This window comes from Rutilus rutilus, assembly GCF_951802725.1.
Source record: "Rutilus rutilus genome assembly, chromosome: 25".
Taxonomy (NCBI): domain Eukaryota; kingdom Metazoa; phylum Chordata; class Actinopteri; order Cypriniformes; family Leuciscidae; genus Rutilus; species Rutilus rutilus.
In genome coordinates this window covers 22,710,710-22,728,225 of record NC_140229.1, presented here as the reverse complement: position 1 = coordinate 22,728,225, position 17,516 = coordinate 22,710,710, and the positions used below count along the sequence as shown (strand labels likewise).

At 38.1% G+C, this 17,516-nt stretch overlaps 1 protein-coding gene across 1 annotated transcript; it reads right to left on the bottom strand.

Annotated features, from left to right (window-relative positions):
• Window positions 1–8,890: 8,890 nt before the first annotated feature.
• Window positions 8,891–16,088, bottom strand: cops4 (COP9 constitutive photomorphogenic homolog subunit 4 (Arabidopsis)). The gene is made up of 10 exons (XM_084400293.1): window positions 15,977–16,088; window positions 15,166–15,245; window positions 14,847–14,998; window positions 14,667–14,770; window positions 14,403–14,556; window positions 12,952–13,102; window positions 12,667–12,837; window positions 12,469–12,584; window positions 9,301–9,385; window positions 8,891–9,202 (listed from the first exon to the last, which is right to left on the bottom strand). Exons 1-10 carry the CDS (start codon window positions 16,048–16,050, stop codon window positions 9,069–9,071), a joined length of 1,221 nt encoding a protein of 406 aa, XP_084256419.1. The 5' UTR covers window positions 16,051–16,088; the 3' UTR covers window positions 8,891–9,068.
• Window positions 16,089–17,516: the final 1,428 nt, after the last annotated feature.

Genomic DNA, 17,516 nt, shown 5'->3' with positions numbered 1-17,516 from the left:
TGTTCTAAAATACAGTTGTGAATGTTTTTGGCTACATCATTGCTCCAACTTCAGCATGAAGCCCAGAACAATGTTCTTCATATTGCACAGATCTTCTTCAGCTCATGTCCTCTAAACTCAAGTCCATTTCACTTCAGTCAGTCTCCAGTAGTGGAGTCCGAGGAGTCAAGCCACTGTCCTCTCTGGTTTTCTCTCCATCTTCCAGCTCCTCTGGGGCTGGATGCCATGGTACAGATGTGGCCGATCGCTCTGCTCCCGGGAGTCTTGATGAGGGTCCATCAGGAGGGGCTTCGCTTAATATTGGCAGCCCCATTCTGGCCGGCCCAAGTATGGTTTGAGGACCTTGTGTCTCTCCTGGAAGGCTCTCCTTGGGAGATTCCACCAAGGAGGGACCTTCTGTCCCAAGCTCAGGGAACAATCTTTCACCCCCGCCTGGAGATTTGGAAACAATGGGTCTGGCCCCTCAGGGGTACCAGTTTATAGATTCTGGTCTCTCTACTGAAGTTAGCAATACCATTCTCAATGCTAGGGCTCCTTCTGCTAGAAAGCTGTACGCTCTTACATGGCATTTATTTTTCGTCATGGTGTAAGTAACACCATATGAACCCAGTTGACTGCCTGGTTGGTCTAGTACTGTTCCTTCAGGAGCATCTGTCAGCTGGGCTGACCCCCACAACTCTTAAGGTTTATGTGGCCACTATTTTGCCTTGCCACAACCAGATAGATAGAATGTCAGTGGGTAAAAATGTATTGGTTTTCCGTTTTCTGCGCGGTGCCAGACGGTTGAGGCCTACCTGCAGACCGCGGGTTCCATCTTGGGATATTTCTGTGGTACTTGAAATAGACGATATCTCATTGGGTTTCAAATGCTGTCAGTCTGGCTTTTGAGGTGCGCGGGGTGGCTTCGTCTCTAGAAGTCAGAGCCCATTCTATCAGAAGTGTTGCTGCCTTGAAGGCGCTAGCAAAAGGTGCTTCTTTGGGGAATGTTTGTGCTGTGACAGACTGGTCTTCACCGCACACTTTCACCAGGTTTTAAAGTGTGAATGTGGACTCAGCTTCTGGGGCTCAGGTCCTTTCGGGGTGAGTCCTTCCTGTACTACAATGCTTGTGCAACTTTCCACAACCTGTTTGCAGGCATCCTCTCAGTATGGCAACGTGGATATTGTTGTTCCCATTGCGTCTGAGTTCCCTGAGAATGGGAACTTGACACTGCGTCACGGTGCCATACTTCGAGTACTTCTGCACGGCTTCTTCAGACAATGAATCTGGTGATGCTCTCGCACAGGCTTTATTTATAGAATTGATTACGCACTGCATTGCGTCACCTGACTTCATCCCAGGCCAATCCTTTGGTGTGTACTACATGTGACTCAGACACTGCCACGCTCTTAAGGCGTTCCCATTGCATCAACACCACAACGCAGCTTCTCGTTCCCAGTCTCAGGGAACCTGGTTATATACATTACCCTGAGACGTTCTGAGTGATGTCTGACTCTTATTTATGTGACCATAAATGACAGGGTATTTTAAGTTGTTTCTGGTGCTATAAGGAAAAATTACATCACAGTCTATTCATCATTCACATGCCATATTTTATGTAACACCTGCTTTTAAAAAAACACTTTTGATGCTACATAAAGAATTAAGGGACCAGAGACTTTCACGTTTCAATGAGCCATGTGTATTACAGCTTATCTCCAACCCTGATCAAACACACCTAGCAGTGAGTTTCTAGTGATCCTGAAGACATTGGTTTTGCTTGCTCAGGTGTGTTTGATCAGGGTTGGAACTAAACTGTGCAGGACAGTGGCCCTCCAGGACCGAGTTTGAGAAACCCTGCTCTACGGTCTGCAAAAACTCACCTCATAACCAACATTCTCACAAAAGAAATGTTCACACGATGGGGAGCTCCAGCATATTTAGTTTCTGACCGTGGGCCTCAGTTCACTGCCCAGCTACTCAATGATACCTGCAAACGATGGGGTGTAGTTCAAAAACTCACTACAGCTTATCATCCCCAGACCAACTTAACCGTAAGGTTCAACAGGACCTTGAAAACGTATATCATCTTATATCCATGACAATCACCGTAACTGGGACAAGTGGATACCAGAATTCCTGTATGCCATTAATTCAGCATGGCAAGAGATTACTATTTTATGGCCAAGTTAGCTCCAAAATGGCAAGGACCTGCAAAAATCTTGAAAAGGGTTAATAATGTCAATTACAAGGTAGTAATGCTTGACAACCCGAGCCAAAGTGATACTTACCATGTTGAAAAGCTAAAGAGATTTTATGGGACTAATTGAAACTCTTCTTTTTGGGGGGAGGGGTGTATAACAGTTTTACAGTTACATTTCTCCTATTACCTTTCTATACGTGCAATATTTAATCCTGTCACTAGGGGCGCTCTAACCAGTAAGATACATAATATAATAAAAAGGATAAGAGAAGTAGTATGAGGTATGAAGGCTGTGTTAACCAAATGGAGAAGCTTTCTCACCAATGATGTCTTGTGTTTTTGCCCTGATTTGAGGAACCTGAGGTTCCTAAACTCAAATGTAAGTACTTTTGTTTGTATGTATGATGTTATGTAAGGTTTCTGTAAATATGGGATGGGTAAATGTGTTAATGGTGGCACTAAGTTTATCTGTTTGTTTGATGCACAGGGTTCAACGTGCAGGCATGAGGAGGCAGCTCAACTATAGATAGGACCTTGACCAAAAAAGCAATTCATTGTCTTTGTTTTCCCAACAACACCTTTGTCATCTATTGTTCATTTCACAAGCTACAGTTCGTTCACATTACCGACAGCCACTTGGAAACTCGGTTGCAGGCAGATGTGGCCTTATCATCATTGCACTTAAGTACTGTTTCTTCTTGCTCCTACTACTCTTAAGACTGAGCTCTTGGTAGCCAAAGACGATGCATTCCCTTGCAACTGAATGACTGTGTACATTGTATGTTTACTGATGTATGGTGATTTGTGGTGTAATACACATGGCTCGTTGAAACGTAAAAGTCTGGTTCCTTAATTCTTAATGTAGCATTAAAAGCGTTTTTTAAAGCAGGTATTACATAAAATATGGCACCTGACCAGGGACAAGTGGATACCAGAATTCCGGTATGCCATTAATTCAGCATGGCAAGAGAGTACGGCTTTGACTCCTCAGGTTCTCACCCATCCAGCCTCAAGTTTGGCGGATAGTGAGTTTTCTAAATGCTGTATCTCTGTGTGATGGTCCTTATGCAGATTTAACATGTGTTGCAGCTGACTTCCAATGGCAGTTATCTGATTACTTTGCACATTCAACTGGTGTTGCATATCTTTAAAATGAATATCAGAGGAAATTTTCCAAATCATCCATTCTACATTCAATTTTAAGCATTCTTGAGGCCATTATCATAGTTAAACTTTCATCTTCCGCATTTGAAGGAAGGAGAAGGAGGAGATAACAGAGTCATCAAAATCACCTTGTTCTACATATTCCTGTTCATTTTCCAGATATAAATTACTGAGAGAATGAATAAGGTCTCGGACAGGCTCATGACGCGTAGTTTTTAAAGACTAGTCTGGGCTTAAAGGAACATCACCCTCTGTCTCTCTTTGCGAGAAGACCATTTTGCAACTAACAAACCACTTGAAGTAACCTTAGCTTAAAAGACCTAAGTTGATTGCAATGCAGTGATGCCTCAAAATATGGTCATAATAAAATCTCAGTCATGAGACTCAGTGAAAGTAGAAAGTGTCTCTCACCAAGATTCAATTAGGTTTTGCTTTTTCTCTCTCTCAAGTCCCTGTTCAGGTGCCATATTTTAAGTAACACCTGCTTTAAAAAAAAAAAAAAAACGCTTTTGATGCTACATTAAGAATTAAGGGACCAGAGACTTTCACGTTTCAACGAGCCATGTGTATTACACCACAAATCACCATACAGTCAGTAAACATACAACGTACATAGTCATTCAGTTGCAAGGGAATGCATCGTCTTTGGCTACCAAGAGCTCAGTCTTAAGAGTAGTAGGAGCAAGAAGAAACAGTACTTAAGTGCAATGATGATGAGGCCACATCTGCCTGCAACCGAGTTTCCAAGTGGCTGTCGGTAATGTGAACGAACTGAAGCTTGTGAAATGAACAATAGATGACAAAGGTGTTGTTGGCAAAACAAAGACAATTAATCCCTTTTTGATCAAGGTTCTATCTATAGCCTCCTCAATCCTGCACGTTGAACCCTGTACATCAAACAGATAAACTTAGTGCCACCATTAAAACGTTTACCCATCCCATATTTACAGAAACCTCACATAACATCATAGATACAAACAAAAGTACTTACATTTGAGTTTAGGAACCTCAGGTTCCTCAAATCAGGGCAATAACACAAGACATCATTGGTGAGAAAGCTTCTCCAATTGTGCATGTTTGCAACACCAGTTTCAGTTTTGCTTTAAATAAATTAGTTTAGGCTTTCAAATAAAGTTGTTTGTAATGAATGCCACTATATAATTTGTTTATTCTATAGGCTACTTATTTTTTTACTTTGTTTTTTTCTGAATACAAAAATATTCTTAAATATATTTAAATACAAATTACATTTGACTTTTTCCAAACACTTCAAAATACAAAATAAGTATTTTGTATTTCAAATACGTATTTTAAATACATGTATCTGAAATGCTGCCCATCCCTGGCTACCATTACATTCAAAAAATGTCTGCAGTGAGGGGAACTTACATGTTTATAATGTATGTAAACATTTTGTTTCGTACCTGAACAAAATGCGTTAAAAATAACTTTTTAAACTTATTTTTTACAGAAAATAATGTCACTTATAAAACTGTGCCGTAAGAACTTGAATACTAAAGATAACGAGGTGATAAACTAGACACAGCTGACACGGATGAACTAATAATGACGGTAACCAAGGATACTGATGAGCGACGTTAATCAGAACAAAGACACACAGATGAACACAAACTGAAAGTCCATGAAAACTAAACTAAACTTTACAGAATGGTGACAACTGGAGCTAGGAATGAGGAATGCGGTATTAGAACAAAAGCTCGTCAACAACCAAACATCATGTTCTGTTTCTGTAAAAGTCTTTTTCATCTGAAGTGTTATTTACGTACGTATTTGTAGGGGACGGCATGGTGGTTTGGCGAGTAGCACTGTTGCCTCACAGCAAAAAGATCCTGACTGGAGCATCAGGTCCTGGAGAAGGGATGGATGGAAGGATGTATTTGTAGGCTATAGTGACTAAGTGTATATTGACTTGATAACAAAATGGTTTGTGGTTCACTTCTCAAAGTCTGGATTTTCTGCATGTTAGGATAGTGATATGATAAACAGCATCAAAGACAATTGTATACCAGTTGATGTTACTCAATAAAAATCTCTGTATGAATTTCTATATGATCTTTACAGTAAATCATTGAGTATCAGATGCAATAGCTGAATGTAGTCACTTAAAACTGTGCAGAAACTCACTCAAGAGCAGCTATGAAATGGGTGGTGTATTCACCACATGACCAGGTCTTTACTTCTTCTTTCATGATCTTTTAAGATGATATAAAGAGTTCACCCCTTCCTTGATACTTTCTTTTTTAGACAGTGCTTTTTCATTTGTGTTTTTGTGTTACTGAAGGACCAATGCCACCTTACTTCACCACTGATAACCTGAAGGAACTTTTTGTACCAGCCGGCAGCGCATTTGCTGCCTTTTCGTTTTGGATTATTTTCCAGTATGTGTTTACACTGGATTTTCAATGTCCTTGTGACCCTGGGGTAAATACTCATGTCTGTGTAGTTTACATGATTTTTCCCGCCATCTCACTTTTCATTGTAATGATGATTGCTGACAAGCGCATAAGGAGAATTTTCTGCATCAAGGGGACAGGAATACAATGCAAGAGCATTATTCTTTCAATGTCAATAATTAAAGCATTCTCTGTAGCGTGCCTGTGGATAATTGCAGTACTTATTGATGGGGACTGGTATGCATGCCTTGCAACAACTAACTATAGCTTACCTCCTTATGAGCAAAGTTTTTGCAAAGAGAAAAAAACCCATGCTGAAGATGCAGATATCCGAACAAAGAAAAGTTTGTCACGAGTAAGTATACTTTTTATTTATTTTAAAAGGTGTAGCCTACTTTAGGCTTGCCACAGTAGAAGTTAATACCGGTTATACTGGTTAAGAGTAGGGATACCGAAACCCCATATTAAATGAGCCCCGGTGCCAAATTATAAAAGACAGCAGTCGGAATAAGCTTTGACGTCAAAATTAAATATTGTGGAAGTGTATACATCATAATAAGCACATGATTTAAATGTCTGTTTTAAGTTAAATATAATATCTCATTTTAAATTACAGAAAGAATAGTCACTGATCTTGTGCCTGTTATCTTGCAATTAATTCATATTCATTTCTTTTTAAGGAGATCGCCATTTTGGTTTTATTTGTAGTAAGTGTCATTTGGACATTCAAGGTAATAAGGCGATCTCACTGTATGCGGCCACTCAGATATCGGTATAATAAGATTCTGCTGGAGGAGACTGACCTCTATATAACAAAGGAATTGAAAAACCTGGCTGAAGACCAGGCAAAGACAAGAGGACAGGAACAAATAGACAATGCCAAATTATTACACAATGATGCAGAAGCACAGACACAGCAGCCGGAGGAGGTTCTGTTAACAACATTACAGGCCGCATCTAATCAAGCAAACCCAGAGCAACTAGATCGTTCTTCAGAGACATCTACTATATCGTCAGAGAATTTCGGGGAAACAGCTGACACTCAACCTCTACTAGACGAAAAAAAAAAAAAAAGACCATGACATTTATTTAAAGTGCATTATATTGGTCTAATCGAAAAGCATGGTTCATTTCGTTCACTTTGACTAAAAACAAATAACACTCTTAGAAACAATTTTGTTTAAATAGTTTTGTTACACTAATTAACTGGGAAAACAGATTGTCTGATTTGCTCAATCATATTTGTGATCTACAGATCAAAATTGTGTCTCTTCTAAATTTGATTTCTTTGCTTTCTTTTTAATGTAATGCTCTAATGTGTGTAATCTACTATAGATTCAATTAAAGTAGGGAATCATAGTTTTCTTAAATCTATTGCATCTATGCTGTTATTAATTTTACAAGCAAAGTCTGTATATTGGTGACTGAGGGTCTGATACATGTCAGAAATGCAATAGCAGTGTTTATTAATTTAGCCTGACTTCCAGATATAGGCCTACATTTGATTTGTAATTATTACTTTTTTTTTTTTGCTGTTCTCATTATAGCTGTATGAGACATGTAAAGACAACTATGAGTCATGTAGGTCAATAACGCACCACATATAGGCCTATTCAGTTTATTTTTGTCATTGTTTACGATTCTTTTTGTCGTGTTCTCTGTGTTTGTCCCTGAACATTTGGAACTTCCTGTTCTGTCTGCCATCTTTGTAGTCCTTTTGTAGTTTCCTTGTTGTTATCCCCTTGATTGTCTCCCCCATGTGTGTCTTGTTACAGTTTTCACAATTGTTAAGACACCAAACCCCATTCTCTGAACCAAATGCCCAACGACCTAATGAATAAATCACTCTTTCTGCAAAACAAGTTAAGGGATTTAGACATTATTTGCAATTCTCATGCACTCTTTTTACAAAACTCTTAACACATTTTGCACTTGTGTTGCAAAACAGTAAACACAAGTGGGAAAAGTTAAACACAACTATAACACAGTTGTCACTGTTTACACACAACGACTGGGAGTAGAGGAGGAGGAGAAGGCTACATGTAAGAGGAGGAAGAGGGTGAGGACTAGAAAGAGCAAGGTGTGGAGTGTTGTCAAAGCCGGATCCAGCAAACCAGAGATTTAAACAGTCTTATAAACATTTGGGATAATGTAAGTACACAAATTAACAAAATATGTAGGTTATAGTGGTTTTGGGATATTCTGACCCAAAAATCGGGAGTATAAGAACCAGAAGAGCAAAGACACAGAGTTGGAGTATAAGGAGTTCCTAGATTACAGAGTTATGCATGGGCTGTCCCATGAATAGTTTTTTATGTTAACATCAGTTTATTAAAATCAATACCTGCTTGTATGGGAAGCCAATGTAATTGATAAAGTACAGGGGAAATATGCTGGCGAACAGTTGGACGAGTCAGTACCGGGTGGCTGAATACTGAATATATTGCAGTTTCTTAATGGATTTATCAGGAAGACCAGAGTACTGCAATAATAAAGTGCATTGAATGCCTGAATATCAATATGAATATTAACAATACCTATTAACAACATGGACAAATAGGACTCAACAGTCAAAAGTTCAATAAGCTCAGAGAGTTAGCCTTTGGGGGGCGAAAGATAAGTATAACAAGTACAGGTGAGACAGCATTAATATTAACCACTAAACAGGAAGACATTACAGGAATAGTAATTTCTGGAACAGACATATAATCAGATCTATTTAAAATTGAAAGATCACCACCTTTGCCGGTGAGTTGAGGTCTGTCAGTGTATGTACTGTATATCCAGGTGGTGTGGACCTTTTTTACAGTCTATGGTGTGGACCAATTAAGATTGTAACAGTCATTTGGATAATGTCATGTCTCACGAAGGCAGAGAAAGCACTGTTTTTCTCCGCTGTCAGAATCACTGGTCTAGTGCGAGTCTCCAAGTTCCTCTTTTTTTTTTTTGCCCATGCGAATGACCTCAATGTGAGATTAATCGCTACTCTATTCCATTGGTTTGTAGTATTTCACTATAAGGTTTTCTCTTTTGTCACTCACATCAAACATGAAAAGGGGGGGCATTTTGATTAATGGTTTTATATAGCAGCAAATCTATGAAGCAAAATGGAGACAACATTGTTGAGACGAAGACATTTTCACAACGTTTATTGGATACTCACAGAACGTAACTATGAAAATATTAACCTCACAAGCAGAAAGGTCAAGCTTAACAGAACATTAATATATATGCGCCAGGAGTCTTTTCAGCTTTGACCAATGAGAGGAGAGAAAGCAAGGTGATGTGGACAAGAGTATGAGTGTGGTTTATTGAGTCATCTGTGCCTCGATGGCTTGTGCCGTCCACTCGGGTGCTGCCTGACTGATCTTCTCCAGGAGGTTGTTCACCTGGAAGCACAGCGACTGAATCTGCTTGTCCCAGGTGGGCAACGGCTCTCGCGCTGATGGAAATAAGAGATGTCATATTTGTAAGCCTCTTCAGTTTTATTCATGGCTATACAGTCTTCATCCAACATATTCAGTCAAAAATCAAACATACTTTCAAAATGGACAATGCCATCTATCTGGTCGATGAATCCATTCATGCGGCCCTCGGTAATCATTTGTGACGCTATCTTTTCTGCCTGTGAAAAGACAAAGATATTTATAACGGCATGAAATACATAGAATATAATTAAACCTCTCTCATCCTCTCTCTCTCTCTCTCTATATATATATATATATATATATATATATATATTTATTTTTGGCACACCTGCCAATGGCCAGTGACTAGTCTAAAAATGTACCAACCATGAATATTTTTTACTGGCCATGACACCGTTTTTGCAAAAACAGGCAGTATTGACACCAAAATTGTAGATACCATTGAAAATTCACAATTCTCTATTGGAAATTCGATACCACAGCTAAAACTACAAGCCTAATTAATATACATTTAAAACATTATTAAAGTCCCCCTGTGGTGAAAATCAAGCTTTTAAAGTTGTGTATTTGTCTATGTGGTGTTTTTAATATGCTTTAAGACAGTGGTTCCCAACTCCAGTCCTCGTGACCCACTGCTCTGCACATTTTGTATGTCTCTCTTATCTGACACACTCAGTTCAGTTCATGGAGTCTCTCCTAATGAGCTGATGACCTGGTTCAGGTGTGTTAAATAAGGGAGACATACAAAATGTGCAGAGCAGTGGGTCACGAGGACTGGAGTTGAGAAACACTGCTTTAAGACAAACCATGTGTAAATTCATCAGTCGACACCATTGCTGAGTATTTTCTCCTTAAAACTGCAGTGAAGCAAAGACAGTCTCAAAAACACGCTTTGAAATCGCTGGTGTTTCTGACGTCACAAACTACCTTGTAACCAATCAGATCAACGTGTGATCGTCAACCAGTGGATCTCTGAGCTGGTGTGAGTGAGTGGAGGCGGGGCTCATTTGCATATTCATAGAACTGTGTATACTAAATGAGGCAAGGGTGTAGAGTTACATTCAAGATATTTTAAGGCATGAAGATGTTTTTTCAAGGAAAAAATGTTTAAATATGTCATTTTGGTGCTTAAAGATGAGTTTCTAGGGATACAATTATTGACTACAGACAGGGGGACTTTAAAGACTAATAAACAGTCAGTAGTAAAATAAGAACAAATAATCATATTACAAGCAAAAGAACAAATAAATTCAATATAACAGAGATACAAATTAAACAAACAGTGCTTTTCAGGCAGGTCTAACAGTAGTTTTCAGGCACAGAAATGTAAGCACATGCAAAATAACACTGCATAGTCTTCACTGTATAAATTAAACATCCTTATTAATTAATCCTTATTAAAGATACAAGAGTTATTCAGTCAAAAGCAGTGAGTGATTTTATCTTTGTCCTTTGTTGTTTGATTATCATTAGGGATGTCCCGATCCGATCCACGGCATCGGTATCATGCCGATACTGGCCCAAAACGCTAGATCGGATATCGGAGGGGAGAAAAAAATTTATCCGATACCTATGATCCGATACCTATGATCCGATACCTATTAGGGATGGAACGTATGTATTCGTACTGAACGTACGTTCGGTGCATGGATTTACACGGAGAATACACGGTATAAAAATAAATAAAACTCGCGTGCACATTAATTAATGTAATACGGAACTAACGTTACTGTTAGATACGCGCATAGACATATGCGGGAACGCGCGTCTATATCGCTTCAAACGCTCGCTTTAGCATTATACGCGCACGGCGCGTCCTATTCGCTTTGGACGCGCGAATGGATTCAAACTGTTCAAGCATCGAACTAGACGCGAATTTGACGCTCTATTCGCGTTTGGTGTGAACGCAGCAAAATGAACAGGCTGCGATGTCAAGATTGCAATGCTGGAATGTATGTGTGTGTGTGTGTGTGTGTGTGTGTGTGTGTGTGTGTGTGTCAGAGAGAGAGAGGCACGGGCGCGATCGAACAGTGGAAACATAAAAACATACTCCGTCATTTTCATACAGGAAATCATTAAAACTGCAAAAAGTGTTTAGCTTATATTTGTGTAAAACACAACATTGTGCTTTTGTCAAACTGTAAACTCTTGTCAAACTGAAACTGTCACCCAACCAAAATCTCACACACACACACACACACACGCGCTGTTTAAAAGCAAAAATGATCTCATCTTTTGGACATTCATCATATTGCATTGGTTTCCATTTCTTGTCCTAAAACAGAGCACTAATCTGTTTATGTTCTACATTGAATAAAAAAGAAAATCAAATGTGTTTTTAAAAGTAGTATTATTTTATACAGAAATAAATTATTTATAATTCAGATGAGAATAAAGTTAAAGTTAATCAAAATTTTAAGGAAACAAATATATTGATCTGAAATATAGCAAATTAATTTTAAATTCATTCAGGTACAATTACCAAACATATCTCAAGGTCTTTTGAATAAAGGGTGGCAGTCTTTCATTATCATCTGTTGTATACTGGATACTGACTATATACTGGAGAAGTATTTGTTCTCCATTTGAGTGAGATGTTTTTATGTGGCTAATTGAGCAAAGAGCTTCCATATATTTTATTATTAGTAGTATTAGTTCAAGAATAAAATACAAATATCGGATTGATATCGGTATCGGCAAATAGCCAAAGCTGCGGCATCGGTATCGGAAGTGAAAAAGTGGTATCGGGACATCCCTAATTATCATTAAAGCACAGACAGAAGCAGGAATATTCGGCTGCTGTCACTTTAAGAGCGAATGCACAGATCCAATATACTGATACACATGCATGTACTTTCTCAACTGTTTACGTTCACTTAAGTCATAAGCGACTGTTTACTAAGATACTCGCTGTTTTTTTACATCATTTTGTGTGAATTTGTCCACTCAAGTGAAAGAAGACGTGAAAGAGAGCTCAGTTTAGTAATGCGGGAGTAACGAAATCAGCTTCCTTTCATGTCTTCTTGTCAACTTTCGTGACGATGAAGCTCTGGCCCGTCAACTATCCCGTAAACCATCCAGAGCATCATTCACATTTTTTCACATTCATGTCACGGCCACCTGGCGAGTGACACTCTTTCATACACTCGCCAACACTGATTTTTACTTGCATTTGGCGCTTGGCAAGTGTTAATTTTAGGCCCTGTATATACAGTATATATGTTTTGAACATACTTCTATATTAGAAGTTTCCTAACAAAGTCAGTAAACACAGCTGTACCTTTGCAGGTGGAATCTCCAAAAGTGCTCCTAACTCTTCAAAAGTGATATTATTGTACAGCTTGCTAGCAGACAGCAGGTTGTGCTCAATGACTGCTCGGTCTAGGATGCTTGAACCTGAAAGCATTAGACAAGTATTAGCCGTTGCCTTTGCAGTACTGAAGTAATAATCATTCAGATTCCCAATAATATGTAATACCATCGGCTGTGGTGGCTTTCTGATGGGGCATCAGCATGGCAGCGAACTCTTGCAGCTGGTTTCCCCGAATTATTCGATCCAGGTACATTTTTTCCAGGATGCCGTAGGCGGAAAGTTGCTGACAGCGCTCGTCCTTGAAGAGAGTAGCCAACATACGAGAGCGCTGCTGACCTTATGGACACATTAATAACTGATTAGATAATGCGACCAGCTTCAAATGAGGCTGAAACTGGCTAATCGCAGTTCCGGTAGCTTAGCATTAGTGGTGTAGCACATTAACCGTACCTGCAGAGGCCAGTATAGTGCAGTGAAGCGCGTGTTTCAAGGCCTCCAGGCGCTCGGTCTCGTGGACGATGGATTTGTAAGAAAGCTCATTGTAGCGCTGAGCTGCCTCGATGAACTTCCTCCGATAATCCAGAACTCTGGCATAGCATACCTGCAAAACATGATGGAAAATATTACAGTTTCACAATAATCATAAAGCAGCCAAATATTACAGAATCACACACTGTCAATTTAGTCATTAACAGAAATTTGTATTTAAGACAATGAAATTAAAATAGTCTCAATATTTGTTATTTATTTCAATCAAACAACCATTAATTCCAAATTACAGCATCTTAGCATCAAGTAACTATGTAAGTTTAAGCATAATAATGTTTTTTATTTTAATTTTAAATTATCTACATTTCATTTTTATTGAAAAATATTTTCAGAAATATGTAAATTATGATTCATATATTTTACATACATTTTATATATCTTAGATATATTTTAATCATATTATAAATTATAATTGTTGAATTAAACAATATAAATACAATATTTTTATTATATTTTTATTTATATACATTAGTTATATTACATTTTTAAATATTTTAATTAATGTGTAAATTATTATTCACATGATTCTTTATGTACTTATATTTTAATATATTTTAAATTTTATTTTTAGCTACATTTTAACTTTAAAGATATTTTCATAAATGTGTAAATTATTATCCAGATATTTTATAAACATTTTATATATTATAAATATATTTTAATTGTATTATAATAAATATAAATATTTATTTGTTGAATTAAACAAATACATGATATTTAATATATATACATTTTGTTTACATACATAACATTTATATTATATTTAAAAATGTTTTCATTAATGCATAAATTATTATTCATAATAATTATTTGTGTACTTATATTTAGTACTATTTATATTTTAATGTATTTTTAAAGTTATTATAATGTATCTACATTTTATCTGTATTAAAAAAATATTGTCATAAATGTGTAAATTATGATCCATATATATTTTATACATTCCATATATTTTAAATATATTTTCATTGTATTATTATAAATATAAATACATATTTGTTGTACAATATAAATACATTATATTGAATATACATTTTATTATATACATTTATAATATATAAATATATTACGTTTATATATTTTAAAAAAGTCATTAATGTATAAATTATTATTCAGATATTTATACTATGTGTGTGTATATATATATATATATATATTTATTTGTTTTTTTTTGTTTTTTTTTATTTATTATTAAAATATAAAAAATGTATGTATTTTTTATATTTAAAAAATATAAATGCATTTAAAAAATATGACAACTGTCTTTAAGTTTATTAGTGAGCTTTAGGGGGAAATAAAAGGTAAATTAGCATATTCTAAAAGGACAAAATATTGTTCACTTGATGGCGCACCTTGTAGTGAATCTGCAGCTGTTCATTTGTGGATTCGTTCTGAAGTAAAGACGCTCGATTGATGTAGGCCTCGGCCTGAACCGGGTCGTCGTCCTCTAAATACAGGCGAGCGATTTTCAGGTAAGTGTCCAACTTGTAGTCCACGTTGTACTGCCTATAGAATCAGAAAAACAGATAATAACGTAAATACATCATTAGCATTTTGGGTGACCTGCAAATTAAATTAAGGAGCTTGAGTTTGTTCCAAGAGAAAAGTGAGCTTACTTTTGACCCGTCTCCAACGGGATGCCCACGAGAACCTGGGCGGCGTTCCTCCAGTCCTCCTCTTTCTCATAGATTGTGGCTAGATGCTGTCTGATGGAGGCCACCTGCAAGAGCATGAGATCTGCTCATACATGATCCAGGGTGCAGTACCGAGGTGAGAGTATCTCTCAGGACACATACCTGTTCTTCAAATGAGATGACTCTGGGCTGAATCTTCTCCAGGGTGAAGTGACACACAGCTTTCGCCGTGCCTTCCGGCAGGTTTGGGAGGTGTGAGCAGAAGTCTGTCAACAGCTGTCTGGATATGACCAGGCTGACGTTCTCATTGACCACTGTGCAAGTGTGTGAAATGGAGGCGCTCATCAGTTTAAACAATGTAAACAGAGCAATTCAATACAAAACGATTTAAGCAGAATCTATTAGAATTATATTATCAGACTAGTGTACTTGAATACTAGTGTACTTGAATACTAGTGTACTTGAATACTAGTGTACTTACTCGCTTCCACAAATGCTTTCAGTGACTCAAGTTGTTCTGCATCAGTAAACTGAAGAGCCTTTTCTAATATTTGACGGTATCTGTCAGAAGAAACACATTCATATAAGAAAATAACTAGAATTTTTGCAAAAGAACACAACCATATATATACTTATAACATTTTAAGTTGGATAACAAAATAAAATACTGGTTGCCGATTTGTTACTTGCTATTTTGCTAGTCAGAGGAAGGCGTGTTGGAGGTAAGTGTCATTCTAGAATATTTGATTGGATTAAAATATAGATACGCCCCTGAATGCAAGATTAGCCATCAATATTTTTGGTCACTTATTACCAGAAAAAAAAACTTAAAATTTAGCGTTTGATTGATGAAATAACCATTTGTCAAACTTTAGGTGCACACAAGGATATAAATTACCTCAAACCTAAAAGACGTCGATTAAAAGCCTCCAATTTTGATTTCATGACGTCTTTAATGTAGTAAAGTGCTTTTCAATTTAACTTATTGCCATTACTCCAGCGGCCAGCACTTGAAAAATGTACCATTAAATACATTATCATACGACTATTTATAAATTATTCTTATAGCGACTAACCATTAACAACTTATAACGTATTTCGATTGCTGTCAAGCATGTTAGGCATGTTGACAGGTATCATCTGCATATCCTCACGCTAGCTAATGCTAGCCACTATCGCATCTGCAGCATCGCATCTTTCATAAGAGAATAACCTAACGTTACACAATAATACATTAATGCAATAGGTATATAGTTAGAACCAATACTGGTAAATGACTTGAGAATACATACTTCCCAGCTAGATCTTTATGAGACCCACTAGAGTTCATCAGCTGCGCGAGCTCCTGCCTCACGCCGGACGCCATTTTCCTCGTCACTCAAACAACAACACTTGCGGCGGACCACCAGAGGGCGCCACTCAACCCCGGCCTGAGGGAAACTGCACATCACACACTGACCACCAGAGGGCGCCACTCAACCCCGGCCTGAGGGAAACTGCACATCACACACTGACCACCAGAGGGCGCCACTCAACCCCGGCCGGAGGGAAACTGCACATCACACACTGACCACCAGAGGGCGCCACTCAACCCGGCCTGAGGGAAACTGCACATCACACACTGACCACCAGAGGGCGCCACTCAACCCCGGCCTGAGGGAAACTGCACATCACACACTGACCACCAGAGGGCGCCACTCAACCCGGCCTGAGGGAAACTGCACATCACACACTGACCACCAGAGGGCGCCACTCAACCCGGCCTGAGGGAAACTGCACATCACACACTGACCACCAGAGGGCGCCACTCAACCCCGGCCTGAGGGAAACTGCACATCACACACTGACCACCAGAGGGCGCCACTCAACCCCGGCCTGAGGGAAACTGCACATCACACACTGACCACCAGAGGGCGCCACTCAACCCGGCCTGAGGGAAACTGCACATCACACACTGACCACCAGAGGGCGCCACTCAACCCCGGCCTGAGGGAAACTGCACATCACACACTGACCACCAGAGGGCGCCACTCAACCCCGGCCTGAGGGAAACTGCACATCACACACTGACCACCAGAGGGCGCCATTCAACCCCGGCCTGAGGGAAACTACACACCCTGAGCACTAGAGGGCCTCAGGGTATTTCTTTACTTTTCACTTTTTATTTACATTTTTGTTAATCAAATTTAAATTTCATGTAAATTCCAAGTTTCAAGTTTTTCTTTCAACCTCTGCCTTTGCCAGCCAGACTATCAGCCAACCCAAGGACCCCAATAGATTTCCCAGTAATGCTTTCAGATAACTTTCATGAATACTTTATATTAACAGAATTATTTAAATCTAATTCTAAAATCTGAAATCTAAAACTTTATTACAGTGATGACACCATTGCATTTCATAATTATGCTAGCAATAAAGTACAAAAATAATCGACCTCACATTTCAAAATGACTGCTCTTTAGTGCCAGACTATTCTCATTTCCAGACATCGGACCATCGCTCTCTTGAGAACTAGACTTCCGTTCTGTAATATTCTGTCTGAAACACTTACTAAATTATATACTATAAACCATATAGTCCAACCCATTTCACATTTATGAATAGAAACAAACAGTGCCAAAGTGCAAGTCTGCAGAGAAGGGAAACTGCAGCAGACACAATATAATAGAATAGAATAGAATAGAATAGAATAGAATAGAATAGAATAGAATAGAATAGAATAGAACAGAATAGAATAGAATAGAATAGAATAGAATAGAATAGAATAGAATAGAATAGAATAGAATAGAATAGAATAGAACAGAACAGAACAGAATAGAATAGAATGTAATG

Excerpts from the sequence above, each read along its gene's own strand:
- cops4 (XM_084400293.1), bottom strand. The coding sequence starts at position 16,050 with ATGGCGTCCGGCGTGAGGCAGGAGCTCGCGCAGCTGATGAACTCTAGT. Across the intron at positions 15,246-15,976 it reads CATAAAGATCTAGCTGGGAA|ATACCGTCAAATATTAGAAA; the intron begins GTATGTATTCTC and ends TTCTTCTGACAG. Across the intron at positions 9,386-12,468 it reads TGGAGATTCCACCTGCAAAG|GCAGAAAAGATAGCGTCACA; the intron begins GTACAGCTGTGT and ends GTCTTTTCACAG.